Source organism: Amphibalanus amphitrite, unplaced genomic scaffold, assembly GCF_019059575.1.
Source record: "Amphibalanus amphitrite isolate SeventyFive unplaced genomic scaffold, NRLGWU_Aamphi_draft 000156F_arrow, whole genome shotgun sequence".
Classification (NCBI taxonomy): domain Eukaryota; kingdom Metazoa; phylum Arthropoda; class Thecostraca; order Balanomorpha; family Balanidae; genus Amphibalanus; species Amphibalanus amphitrite.
This window is the reverse complement of record NW_024881651.1, coordinates 598,563-613,319: the sequence shown is the minus strand read 5'-3', so window position 1 is coordinate 613,319 and position 14,757 is coordinate 598,563. Positions and strand designations below refer to the sequence as shown.

The following is a 14,757-nucleotide window of genomic DNA, read 5'->3' as shown; positions in this document are numbered from 1 at the left end:
GGGGTCCAGCTTTTTACGGGCGACTGGCAATTTCAGGATGCAGTCCATAACGACGGCACGATCCTTCGCCCTGGAGTGACACAATGTTATATACTGACCCCGCGCCTGGACCCCTGCAACACCATAAACACACGAGCGACGTCTCGCGATAAATCGCGAACAATGACGTGTGTTGTTCCGCCGTAACGACTCCACGCTGAAACGACTACGGTAGGTAATTGATAGTGTGATGCGGATCGCGGTCAGCTAAGGCAATCGGTAGGTAGGACCGTGGAACGCAGCTCGTCCAGGGGGTGGGGGTTGAAGCAGGCGATGGCAAGTGGGAGTTGGGACACATCGGCCAAATACAGCACGCTGACTTAGTGACAGTCATCGGATACCGTTTGATCAGACGGCGCAGCGATCAACTAGTTCGACGGAGCGGACACTCCACTCAATTTTAACTTCAAACAAATCTCCGAATTTATCTCTTCAAAGACTACTTACTCTTGTCAGTAGTCAATGGTATCTTGTAGTTAATTGAACATAACTTTAAGTCATTTCAGGGGGAAGGGCTAGAAGCTAACAAAAGACAGCCTCGAGTTTCAACCCAAGCTGAATCTGCTTCCACGAAAGCCTGTCAACAGGAGCCGACTTTCGCAGCGCCCCCGAGAAAAAGGCTCCAGCAGCGCCTCTAGCGACGACACAGGGCGAATCGGTTGGAGCGCGCTGCCGGAGCCGGTAGGGGGCGGGAGCGCTGAGGTCAAGCCAAGAACGGAAACGACCCAAACCCATGGCACAGATGGTAAGTGGGTAAACGTGTCCGTAGTGTATACGACGTGCTTATATTGTGCTTAACCGCCCTCCCGGGCCACGGTCGTTAAGTAATGCGTGGCGGCGGAGGGGGTGTTAGCACACCAGTCAAGGCCGTTCCGACGGTCGCGGCGACACCCTGCGTCCATGAACGCGTTATTACCTAATCAGCTCCAGTTGAAACACGTCCCTTCGTTCGGAACGCCAGGGGTGGGTTGGGGACCTGTAGTCATGAGCCCAAGCCCGACTCTGCCCGTGCTCTGGAAGATGCAACTGTACCTTTGCAAGAACAGTGAGCCGTCAAACAGCGTCACAAACTAAACACAGCCAAAACACACTAGCAACAGGCTATGGCTATTGGACGTTGTAAGAATAGTTCACACGACGCGACACTTTCACCAAAAATGTCTATAGGTCTACCCATCGTTTTGCCAATCGGGATGGTAAGACCGTTTTCGAAAGGGTTCGCGAAAATAACTAGATACAACGCACTCGATTATGAGCTCTCAGTCGCATCTCCTAGCTATTGGAAGCAATACCCAAGGAACATTTTCGACTCAGCTTTACAGCTTTACTTACTATGCACTCCTCGATGTCAGTTCTATTTTCTACGCAGCCCAAGACAAGGTTTTAAAGTTACGGTGGCCGACTTTCCCCTCTCATCCATCTGATATGCAATGCACAATGCACATACCGACTACCGAGTACCTACGTACAACTAAGCAGGAGAGCTTGCAGGGTCAAGTCAAGCGTGCATTTGCATGACATGAGGCATGAATGCTGTAGTAATGTACCTAACTCAGGGGCGGAGCTTCCTATACAGTTGGTGGGGCGGCTGCCCCACAACTTGGTATTTTGCCCCACCAATAAGCGTTTTACCCCACCAACTTAAGCTGATTTCTAAGACTTTGTTGCTTTGCAAATTAATCTTTTCCGCATTGAAGAGCTTTTCAAGGTCTGTTTAATGCAAAATATTATAGCTGTAATGATAGAAATTGATTCCGAGTGGCAATTTTATTCAACTTCATAATCGGACATTGTGGCTTTGACGACTTTTTGCCGCACCAACTTCCCTGGAAAAAATCCACCCATGGTACAGGTCTCGCGGGTTTTAGCGGTAGGTTTTGCACCTAGAAAATTTAGTGTACTTCAGGCTATATCTTCGTCGTCGGCTTTTAAGTGTTGAAGATGCAATCGACTTGTTGGTTCACAAGACGGCCATAATCGTGTAAAATGGCTTCATCGTAGATCGATTAGTTTCTGAGATATAACCGGAAATGTAAAAGTGCAAAATCTACCGCTTAATCTCGCGAGCGACGTACAACCTATTTAGACCTTAATAGGAGACAAAATATGAGTATCTGTTGCCAATTTGTCTTTCTTATTAACTCCAATTAAATGTCGCCTCTTCCCTCAATACGGAGAACCAAAGAAGCTCAAGTAATTACCTATGTGGGCGAGGCTGGATGACATGATTATCGATTATGATGAATAGTTATAGCGAGGTTTAAAATGATCTCATCATTTCATGCATGTCAAAGTGTTTTTATTTTAGACAAAATAAAAATCTAAAACAGTAAAACTGTTTTAGGTAATTAACTGTTTTAAAGTAAAACTGTTTTACTGCTTTAAGTATTTATTTTGCCTAAAATGAAAACACTTTGACATGCATGAGATCATTTTAAACCTCGCTATAAGCTCAAGTAAAGTTCAACAAGTTAAGTTTGCAACTCCTTTCAGTCAGTCAGAAGCGTATTGAGCAGCTTGAAGTCATCAAACAACGCATCAAACAATGCGAGCAGTTTTTCTTTTTGTTGGCGGTATTCGTACACAATAACAGCTGAAGTTCGTAAACTTTTAGCGCAATCCGCAACCAAGTGCTTTATCAAATAAGTAGTCCCTCGACACTTACTAGTATTTTCCAACAACATCTCATTATATATTTACCATATATTTCCCTGGGTAATTATAGATAAGACACGCATCCATGATGATTTTCATAGGTAGGTATAACATTGCAAAGGTCATCCAAGACAAACTAAACAAGCTTCGCCCCGTCTAAGGTGAAAAAGGTCAATGACAAATGGTAGCCAACTTGTTTTTTTATTTTTACATGAACTATTTAGGTGCGATACCAATGGGCCATTATAATGATAAAATGAAAGCGGATCAATATTTAACTACCTTACGAAGAGGAGCTTGCAGCCAATCTATCGAATCTGATCGGGTTTTCGGGTTTTCACTTCCTCAGTTAGAACTGATAGCATTAACCCGCGCACCGACGGGGGTCCACGCCAACTTAGTTCCGACGGGGGGGATAACCCCCCCCCCCTCGAAATCTCGAGCACGAAGGAAGACAGCGACAAGCCGTAAACGGCATGGGGTACGCACGGATAAGGTCTACAATTTTTACTGAGGTCATTTTCAGGCCAGGTCAAAGATGACGTCACAGGGGTAAAAAAGGCAAAATAGCGGCGCTAGATATGAAGAGTTTATCTCGAATAACTTTGGAATATTAGCCCATTCTGACGCGTTTTAGTGAAAAAAACCAGACAGTTGATTTTTCCCCCATTGACTTATAATGGGGAGGTCAAGAAATTGACCTGACCTTAGGTCATCGATATCAAAATTCCGAAATATACCAACTGTAGCTACCAATGACCACATTACATCTTGCCACTTTCAAAGGACTCCGCCATGTAGGTACTGTAGCTCTGACACGGTGACAAAGTTGCAAAAAAGTGATTTGAGGTCCGGCCATTCGAAGTGAGCTGGTGACCTGACCTTAAAAGGTAGAAGGCTTAAACTTACACACAATGTGTAAAATTGATGAGAGAATAGGCATGCCGAATTTCGCGACGCTAGCGCCGCGATTTTTCCGCTATTTACGAAAAACCTCAAGGGGGGGGGGGATATCCGCCCGCTTTCGGTGCACGGGTAAATACATCACCAAAAAATAACAATTTTAATTTTTCGACTAAACGATCATTTCAATATCGTGCAATTTTGCGGAACATTCATCCAAACATTTTGTCAATACTTTGCTTAGTTCACACCCCAAATAGACTACCCATTGAAAATATGTGTCCACTTAGCTTCTCAATAATTCAATATAACAATTCCAGCCCCATCAAACCCCTGTGTCGGTACGGCGGGTCGCGGAGCGTTCCGTCATTGCCGGACGTTCCGTTATTGGCGGCAGAACCGGCCGTCGTCGCCTGGACGGCAGCCTCCGCGGCTAGGCGGCGGGCAGTGACGGTCGGCGTGCGGCGGCGAGCGGGGTGGATCAGACCGCGTGGTGTGTGAGACAGACGAGCGTGCCGTGTTTTGCAGGTCACAGCCAGGATGAAGCACATTCTAGCCGTGGCGGCGCTGCTGCTGCTAACAGTTACAGGTAAGGCGCCGACGCCTACACGCGAACAGCTCCCCAGCCGGTGGTCGGTGCATTGGAAAGTGATAACGAATCTCCACCGCTGAGGTATGCCGAGGCCGGTCAGATAACACCCAGTGCATCCCAGTCACGTAGCCGCACGAAGATTGCTGTTCATGGCCTTAAGCATTTATCTAACCCCAGTTCATCTATTCCGAATTACACCGCCCTCCAACAACGACCTTGGAGTTCAACGGAAACCGCCAGTTCCGCGAACTACACGCGTTGGAAGGCCGCCACCGTCTATTCTTGACAACTGTCCCGCACAATCGGACAATCTCTTTTCGTCGTCGAACCCCGCACAGACATCACGCTCCCGGAGCCGGCGCCGCTCACGGTGACCTTCCATTCGGTACAGCGGACGGCCGGCCTTCCTGCGGGCCGCGCGGCGCCGGTACCTGGGTTTCCGCGTCGTTCGGCTCGCGGCGGCCCTGGCGGACCGCGCCGGTGCGGCGCTCGCAGACAGACACCCGCCGCTGACGGCGGTGAGCGGCGCTGGGGAGGGGCAGCGCACAGCCGCGGCGCTCCCCGCCGTACGGCCTTGGCCGCCATCCAAGAGGAGACGTCACTGTCGCTGGCCCGTGCGTCCCGACCGACTAATGGTGTCTGTGGGACGGCCCCAGCATGATGGTGGGTGGGGCAGGGGCGCCGCGCTGCGTGGATCGGCCGCAATGCGGGTCGAACCAGGGGGGAGGGGGCGTGGCGTGAATCAGATCCACCGCTACAGTGCATGCATCGAGTCATCGCCGACTGAATGAGGCGGAACAGATTCTGTCCACTCCTTGCCTTCCATGGACGGGGTACGGATTACAGTGCCTAAATCCCGGCCGGACAGGCCAGTTTCTGTCGTTGCAGCAGCTTAGGTATTTAAGCCAAGCAATCTATGGAAGCCTTACATGACCGACGCTCGGACAGGCTAGAAATCCGACATCGCGGTACTTCGGACACGATACGATACAGCTAAGAACAGCAGATATCAGTGGGTGTGCGAGAGCTTTTCCCCCGATAGCCTCCGCCCATCGTTCTCCCTTCGCCCCACCGGTCGATGACTCTCCGCGAGGGACGGGCCCTGTTGACGCACAACAAGCAGCGGGGCGATGGGGAGGGGACGGCAGGAAATCGCCACGCCATGTGTGGATCGCCCATTATCGTAAGTACATACATACATACATACATACATACATACATACATACATACATACATACATACAGGACCGACGTTTACCGTTAGGCGGGGGAGGGTCTGACTACAGCCCATTCATTATAGGGGGGCCCGGGACGGCACAATTAGGGTCTGTTTATTTTAGTTACGGATGCCGGGCAGAAGGGTCCGAGTGGTGTCCATCCTGGGCAGTGGGCAGATTGACAACTCGACTGGTATCTGAATATACGGCAGAGGATACGGTAGAAGTTAGAACAGGCCAGTAGATGAACGGTAGGTGGTCGACCCGACTGGAAAGTATCCGCGGCAGACAAAATCCGACTGGAGAAGAGCCGAGCCACAAGGTAAATAGTATTCGCGGCAGAGGAGACAGCTTCCCAGCAACTGCCACAACCGCCGTTCGTAAGACGCAGTTAACAGAGCATAGAGGACCGGAAAGCAGGCCAGTCGGGAGCAGCAAGACAGTGAAGATTCAGTATCACTAAAGACAAATGACAACAATAAAGGGTCGTAACAGGCGCGAAGATTTTCATGAAGATTGCTTCACATCCCGCACGAACTCTACATAATTCATAATGGCATAAGTCATGCACCGACTAACATGACACGAAGCGAGATCAACGCTAATACATGGAAAATAGCTATGATGTATGGTGGACCTGTCCTGTGAAGCTTACCATCGGTGCCATGTGCCAGGATGATTCGGATGCATTTTGCCTATGTCAAACGCTGCCTGACCAAGTCGCCAAGCCCCAGGTCATACGCGAAACGCGCTTGATGTTTATTAGCGTTTAGCTAAGATAAAACACAGCTTTCCAGCGAAGAATACGATAACAAACGTCATGTAGGATATATTTGGTTTAAAATGCTCACCGCCCAATAAAGCCGACAGAAAAGAAGTAGTCACACAGGTAATATTTGGGTCTCCATTTATCAAAATCTCACCTTTCCGCAGAGTTAAGGGCTGGGGGACTCCCGCCGCTCCGTGCCCGGTGACCGACCCAATACCGTCCAGTTACCGTCACCACACCAGCGGGCGGCCCCCCCGGATAATATGCTGACCACATCCCCCCCCCGCCCCAACGAGCGACACCCCTCGGGGCAATACAGGACCCCAGTGATACTCCGTACTCGCACATATTCCCAGAGTGTGCCGTTCAGAGATACATTAGCCGTTTTCACGACGGGCTATCCGGCGAATGCACCTGATTTGACCAAATCTGCACCTAATTTCTTTTACAGCAAATATCTTCATTTTATGAATTTATTTCAGTGTTTTAATCGATGATGCTCTCTGATAATATGACAAAGCAGGCATATAAGCAATTAGTGCAACCCTAGCTGATAGATGCCAAGAGACACACTGAACCTGATTTGACCAAATCTGCACCTAATCTGTACCAGATGTGCACCAAATGTGTACCAGATGGCCGTCGTAAAAACGGCTAATACCTACAGGCCTGCGAAATCCTCAGTGACGGACAAGCCCACCCGTCCAGTCCCACACCTGGCGCGGGGCCATGCTGAACAGACAAACACGCCACGATGGAGGGTTACGTGCCGCTCGGCCCAGCCCGGAACAGGCGACCTTGATCGGCTGCGAGGTGGCTTCTCTGAATCAAACATTATTGTCCTTTCTGTGGGGACTGGGGACCCGCCCTGGGGGCCGAGGGGCATCCGTGATGAACTTATAGTCTCCAGCGCGCACCAAGGTGTCTCAGAGGCGGTCGAAGAAAGTAGGGTCTCAAGGGCGGGTATGGGTCTGTACATAAAGGCTGAAACAGACTCTTTCCGCGTTCAGGAAATCGCATGCGAGAGCCTATTCAAATACATTGTAATTCTTCTCGCATCAATCGCTTGCGGGAGGTGCGTGCGATTGATGCGAGCGTGCTTCCATGTATTTGAATAGGCTCTCGCATGCGATTTCCTGACTGCGGAAAGAGTCTGTTTCAGGCTTAAGACGAAGACAGAGAAGACAGGGTCTCCGTGGTTGACAGAAAAGTATGTGAGGCAGCAGAGGAGAGTGGGGTGGGGACGAACAGGTCTTGGGGGCGAACGGAGGGGTCTATAAGGCAGACACAGGGGTCTAGAGGGCGGACGGAGGGGTCTACAGGGTAGACACAGGGGTCTACGGGGGAAGACAGAGGTCGCCACCAACAGCTGAGTGGGAACACGGTGTTACCAGCCGGCCGACTGGTCAGCCCATCACCGGGATGGGGGAACCGGAAAACATCCATGCTGCCCAATGAGGTCAAATGGAGCCAGCACCGCTCTGGTGCCAGCCTTCCCTGGCTCATGGTGCAGTCAAGCCAAACAGATGAGGTAATTGTTTGGAGTGCATATAGCTCTTAACGAGGTTTATGTAATGCGTTTCTAGAAAAGCCTAGGTATACTATGTCGGTGTTAGTAATTTGAGCTATACAAGTGCGTTTCAGGGATGCATATATTTTCAGTTACGGAAATCTTGTGCAAAACAAAAGCATACACCACGCTAATGAAGTTAAACAATGCCGTTATTTCCATCTTTGTCGAAGCCTGTTTTCACCCAAAATAAACACTGCGATTGCGTAAAAAACTGCCCACATGCCTGGAGGTCTTTCCGAAGGACGAGTCAGATCCTAGTTCGAGTCTGCATTTCAGGCCTCAGACCGCCAAACTTACTCCCCGGTTTTTCGACGCATTTCATGCCTTCCTTCCTTCTCTTTGCTCAGCTCTTTTCTAGCCCACTGTGCATATATTTCACCCCAGTTCGATCCACCACCCGACCGCTGCTGGACTGTCCCCTAGTGTCCACCGTCGGTGGACATAGGTGACGCCACCGCCGTCGTCGGTGCCGACAAACGGCCGTCGGGAACGACGGGTGCCTTGGTCATCGGTCACGGAGTCACAGGTCACCGAGTGACAGGTCAAGAGGCCACAGCTCACAGTTTTAAGAGCCAACAGGTAGCAGGTCAAGGGACAACAGGTCCTGGGTCACCGACCATGATATCCAGGTCCTAGGACCACAGGTCATCAGGTCATAGGTCAAGAGGCCACCGACCGTTCCCCGCGACCTGCGGCGAGCGTCACGTCAGCCGTGTCGCCCCAAACCGAACATTTGCCTTAACCCGCTAATCCGGGACCATCGGGAGTGTGGCCGATCGAGGGTATTTGTTAACGCCGCCGGTACATGGGCCACGGCGGACACCATCGATGTATCTCTGCTGTGCACCCCGCTCGTTGGCAGTGGTCAGGTGCCCAGTTGAGTCTATCGCCGTTAGCACTGGCTGGGGCGACAGGCCATCGACCTGCTCTACAGAAGGGGATCCCTGTACCAGAACCACTGACCTCAGCACAGCCGTGCCAACTGCTGATCCAGCTTCGCTACTCCCTCCTCACGGCTGTACTCTGTAGAGCGGGAGGGTCTCTCGTCCTCACTGGCCACGGTCTCTATCTAACCGAGCGTCTCTACCACAGGAACCAGCGGCCTGCGCTGCATCGCGTGTCGGCCTAACAACAAGATCGGCGGCGTCACCTTCCCGGCGGACCTAGAGGACCTGATCCGGAGGTTCCCCCGCTGCTCGCAGCTGAACCCCAAGGACCCCGGGCTCGATTATGAGATGCACTGCAGGAGCGGTCTCAACAGCTGCGTCAAAATCCGAGGTAAGTGCAATCACCATCAACTGGGGCGACCGTCACGCGCGGCGTCGTCCCGCCTCCGCGTGACACCTAAGCAGCGTTATTTCTGAACACGTTACAGGGCGTGACATGGCAATCGCTTCGCGACTGCTTACGCTCGAGGTGTCACCCGACAACAGCTGGAGCGTGCAGAGCCAACAGACTGATATCTGACTGATGACATCCCCGACTGACAGGCCCGTCAGGCAGGGTATAGCTTCTCATTCCGACCGCGACATAACACGTCGGGCCCCGGCTCGGATCTCGGGCTGACGGTGTATGACGGCTGAGCGACCAACTCTGCCAAGACCGACCGTGGTCAGGAGTCAAGCTCTGACAGCCGACAGTGGCCCGAGCGGGCAGAGTGTCCAACTCCACCAAGCCCTGCTGTGGTCAGGAGTATGATTGACGACCGACGCTGTGTCGTCTAGGGAACACCGGGACGCGTGTCACCCCCGACTCTGAACGACCATGGAGAGTTTGGGCGGGTGCCACCCAGCCTGTGGACAGACTGCGGATGGCTGTGAACATAAACCACCGGTATCGACCGTGACCGACTCAGTTTGATTACGGTTCGAGCGGGGCGCCGTTTACACTCGACAATCAACACGTCCCATCTATCCCTTATAGAGCTTCTAATAGTTACTTCCTACGTAAATCCATACGCATATGCGGAACTTTTTTTCCCTGAACGAAATGACGCTTAACAGTATAGAGATTTATTCTAAAGGAAATTGTAAATATACCAACTCTGAAACATGCACAAGCCTAGCCTGTAACATGAAAATAAACGTGAGAAGTCGAATCGTACACAAGCGCAGTCTATGGTGCAAGCTCGCCTAAAAACTAAGCAGGTCCTGGACCCGTAAGGATGGCCAGCGGTTTCCTTCCAATCGATAGAGCATAAAAGCCGGGGCATGTTCTTGTGTTCAGCGGCAGGGTCGATGCTATTCCTACGCTGGCAAACAACCTTCTCGGGCAGCAGTGGAGAAATCCAAGCTGGAGATAGTGCAATGGCTCGAGGCCTGGCTCTGGGCCATGTGAAAGGGCCCTAGCCTAGCACTGTTTCCCATATGACATCTTGGTATGACAGTCAATTGACGGTCGGTGGCAGTAAGATGGCAGCCCGCCTGTCACTTGGCAGCCGGCAGTCAGTAGTCACCGGTATGCCGAACTGTCAGCGGTGAGGGGGCGGCGTCACGCGCACGGAACCTCACACCGCGCGGCGGTGAACGGCGGGATATGACGTCACCGTACGCCTGACGTGACGTCAGCAACCGCAGAGTGACGCCATCACGCCGCTATGGCACTGAGTCGAACGCGCAGCGCGCCCTGGAGCGTTTGGCGTGTAGCCAACGGACGGATAGGTAGGTATGCGCTGGAGGCGGCGCGCCGCGCACCCTGCGTCCTCGACCCGCCAAAGATGGATGGTAACTCGGTGATATTGCTCGCGCGGCAACCAAGCTGTTTGCCGCCACTATTATTAGCCTTGTTTTATGAGAAATAAAGACTCATAAATCTCGCCAACCCGTCACAACCATCAGCGAAAGCGGAACGGATTTCCGACTAGATAAGTAGTAGCTTTTTGGCCTTTGGCGGCCGCACAACAAACGACGTCTCGTAAGCAAAAGAGCTCTTCAGGGTTCCTTCTCTCAAAAGCTGCTTCCGTTCGTCACAGCGCAAACACACTTAACGTTAGCCTTATGGACGGCTCTGCATTTTCCAAGCAAGCACCTTTGTGCGAGCGAACAGCAAACAACGAAAATTTCAGGGCGCCTTTGAAAACAGGCATGGCTGTTTGATCTCGGTGCCGCTCTCGGAGGAAATCTCATTATCCCGTTGTCAGCCGGTTTTCACCTGCCTTCTCGGCGGCTCGGGCGCTCGGCAGCAATGTAGCACCACGGCGAGTGAGTCACCGAAGCTGGTTCCGCGACCACCTGCCGCAGTCACGGCATGATTCAATGCCATTCGTCGGGCTATACGGTAGACGCGCCCACTTTCCAGGCCAGTGGTTAGATCAGCATGGCAGGCCATTTCACGTCAGTCGAGCACCATAAGGTGCTGCATTGCCATACAGCTACGGCCGTCTGTTTCATTCATGTTCCGTACAGATTTCCGAGCCAGACACAGCCTGTCAGGACAGGCTACATGCCAGTTACCTACACACACCGCGCAAATTTCCGCAAGCCGTTGCCAAATTTAGCACATGCTAGAGGATAAGACTACAGGATAAGACACGACTTCAAATGCTCCGCTTTGGTACGGCATTGCAGCGATTCCCAGCTGCGCAGATAGCACCACCTCAATCGACTCGATGCACCTTGGCTAAGTGAGGACGTGGAAGAGGGCATGGGAGAGGAGGTAGGGGGAGAGTGCCGAGTGGGGCACCCCGCCTGCTGTGCAGACTACGGATAGTACAAAGTAGGTACCGCTGTGACTGGCAAGATACGGTAGCTAGCAGATAGAAGCAGTGAGGCTGAAAGGGTGCCGTGCTTTTCTCGAGGGTGGTACGGAAACATAAAAAAGAAGAAAAAGAAAAAAAGAAATACAGAAAGACAGAAATAAAACAAGAAAAAGCGAAAATACGGGAAGGCATGCAGAGAAATGTAGGGGGAAAGTGTAAAGAAAATTGAAGGAGTAATTTAGGAAAAATCGTAAGAAAGCAGGGAGCCGACAAATACCTAGTAGACAATGGCAGCACCAGTCCACAACGGCCAGCTAAAACTGTGTAGGGTGCGCCAATGTCCATTTCGTAACATTTCCGTGGCAGTTTTCCCATGCAGTGACAGCCAACAGTGGTGTCTGAATGTTCAGCAGACCGCGTATTTAGGCACATACATAGTCGTCACTTTTCACACAGACTGATCGTTAATACGCGCTGGCACGTTGGCAGTATCGACCGTTCTTTCTGCAGTGTGAGTAGGCGATTTGTACGCATGCCACAGGTGTGATTCAGTGTCTTGTTTTCCACAATCTGCATTCCGCCGTCCACTTCCACCCGTCTCACCCCGTGACCATGACCCCGTGAGTTGGCTCATGATTCCACGCCGTGCCTAACGCTTCCCTCGCGTTTGTTCGCAGATGAGTTCGGAAACGAGCTCCGAACCTGTTTCCCCGGCTCTTCCACCGGCTGCTCCAAGATGCCCAAGAAGGGTCAGGTGCTGTGCAAATGCCGCGGTGACTACTGTAACTCGGCCGTCACCTCGACGCCGGCCCTGATCTCGCTCTTTCTGCCCCTGGTGGCCGCCCTGCTGCGGCTACACTAGCGCCGCCCAGTGGCCGCCGCCCGAACTGAGCCCGACCGGGAGCAGCCGCAAGCCCAGCGCGGCGGGATATTTTTGTTAAATGTCTGTGCCTGTGCGCGCATGTAACACGTCCGAGCGAGTGGCATGAGCGACGACGGAGCGTTGCCGCGGGTATGTAAGAGTAACTCTGTAATCAGTGTTATACGTTTTGAATCGCCGTGTTTGCATGGGACTTCTCAATGGATGGCGAGATAGCGTTCCCGGCTACCAGCGCACCTCAGGCCGGCGGCTAGCCCCGACAAGCGGAGGCCGACCGAAGTGTGCGAACTGATGACACCCCGGGCTTAATGCCAGGCGCATCACACGGTGGCACTCAGCCAGCCTCTCGTGTCAGCTCATGACGGCCACGAGCGCGGCGTCGGGCCCGACTCGACGCGCCGCACGACGCAGGGCCGTCAGACACCTGCCGCCGGTGCCGTCAACCGCTCACAAGTCGTCCTACATATCATCGCCAAACACGTGGCCTTGTCGTGAAGTGAGCGTCTCAGGACAGTGAAATAGAGCCGAGAGGGGTAGCTGTCGATCGTTGAATGTAGCCCAACGAACGCAGCCTTCAGAGCTTCCTGTCAACGTTTGGCGAGAGAGTGTACCCCAAATCAAGAAATAGAATGGCGATTTAAATCGCGACCGGGTTGTAAATAAGCTGCGCACCGCTCAGAGGCTAAGCTAGGGAACGTGTAAATGCCGTGGCGAGCAGCGGGCGACACTGTGGACCGGGAGTGTAGGCTTAGAGCGTCGTAAGAATAGAGGCGCTGTCGGTAGAGTTCGGGCGTTACTGTACCCAGGAGGAAGTGTCGTAATAAGTCCTCGCCCGCGTATCGTTGTCGATCATGTACTCCCTGTGAGCGTATATGTCGCGTGCATGAGTGTGTATACGCAAGTGTATGTCAATGCAGAAATCACGGAAAATTCATCACCAGCGATGCCACTAGGGCACTGCGTCCATTCTGGCCTGCGGTCTGTGGTACAAAGGAACAACATCAAATAAATACATCAATGGTATTAAGTTGCCTTTGTGATATCGAACAAAGTGGTGTAGACTTTGACCATTACGAACATAAAGCTAAAATGTCAGGGTGATTCAATGAGGTTAGGTCACGAGTCATGATGCAACATAAATGTACGGGATAGCCATGAATACAAAATGTAAATAAATTAATCTGTCAGTTCAAATCAAAGCAGGTACTGCGAGGAGTTGTTAAAGGCGTCAAATCGCTTGCAGAGCCAGGGACCAAGGATGAGGGTGACAATAATCAAATATTCGAAGGACATCATTAAAGGAAAGAAAGACTTCCGCACATGCCGTAATTACCATAACGTCAAGATAATGTCGTTTGATTTGATCAGTGTGTTGAAGGCCTAGGAAAGCGAAGCCTAATTGAGAGATAACCTTACCAGAAACAATCGACGGAATTCAAACTTGCGGCTGTTAAATGACTGATCATTAGGTTCAGGTCGAGGCTGATGTTACTAAAGTTACATGAGCGTGTTGGCGAGCAACCCCACCAAAATCAATAATTCATCACCCTAATTCATATTCAATGGTCAAGGAGCATCCGTTATAGCTTCGTCTAGCCCACACATTGTCAGAAAACCTCCATCTGTCCCATTTCCTACCAATCAGCCTCAGATCATCTCTACCATCCCCAGACCATGCCCCACCAGTCTGGACCCTCCCGGCAGTTCGGTAAGCCTCCGTCGGCGGCGGCCCACTGCACCGTCGCGTCGGTCCGACCGACCGGCCGCGGCGGGTCGGGTCGGCAGGGTGACCCGGGCCGTCGCCAGGTCACGCCGGTAACGCTCGTCACACGGTGCCGGTGCTGCTGTGACGCGATCAATAGCCGGTGTGTTTTAGTTACGCGCCGCCGCCGGGTAACGGCCGGTCAACAGAGGTGGCGCGCGGCCCGTGCGGCAGCGAGCGGAACGGCCGGCGAGCTGCCGCGGCCCGTGAGCGCCCCGCGGTCGGCAGCCGAGCGCCACCCTCCACCATGGCCGGCCGCCCACTGAGCACCGTGCTCGGCCTGCTGGCGCTGGCCGCCCTCGGTGAGTACAGCAGGGCCGGGCGGGTCGGCTTCTGCCCGCCAGAGGTATCACTAGTCCGTCAAGAGTCACCCTTGTCCGCCAGAGGTATCACTAGTCCGTCAAGCGTCACCCTTGTCCGCCAGAGGTATCACTAGTCCGTCTAGAGTCACCCCTGACCGTCAGAGGTTATCCCACCCCTTAGAGGTGTTATCTCTGTATGCTACACGAATGAATAATCGTAAATGCAAGGCTGCTCTTAAGAATGAACCGACACCAGCTTCCCAGGGAATTTCTGGCCAGTGCTACTACTCACTTACATATGAGCGTCTGCAACTTCCCAAATATGCCGCTTTATTCATCTGAGAAAGCTTGCATACTAGGCTAATTAA

The 14,757-nt window shown here is 52.3% G+C and overlaps 2 protein-coding genes across 7 annotated transcripts in view; one reads left to right on the top strand and one right to left on the bottom strand.

The window, feature by feature from the left end:
• The window catches only part of LOC122383138 (coiled-coil domain-containing protein 174-like), a 62,743-nt gene that overhangs the window by 21,177 nt on the left and 26,809 nt on the right, over window positions 1-14,757 (bottom strand). The window lies entirely within an intron of this gene.
• On the top strand, window positions 4,029-13,352 carry LOC122383140. The gene is made up of 3 exons (XM_043369297.1): window positions 4,029-4,186; window positions 8,841-9,026; window positions 12,123-13,352. Exons 1-3 carry the CDS (start codon window positions 4,138-4,140, stop codon window positions 12,305-12,307), a joined length of 420 nt encoding a protein of 139 aa, XP_043225232.1. The 5' UTR covers window positions 4,029-4,137; the 3' UTR covers window positions 12,308-13,352.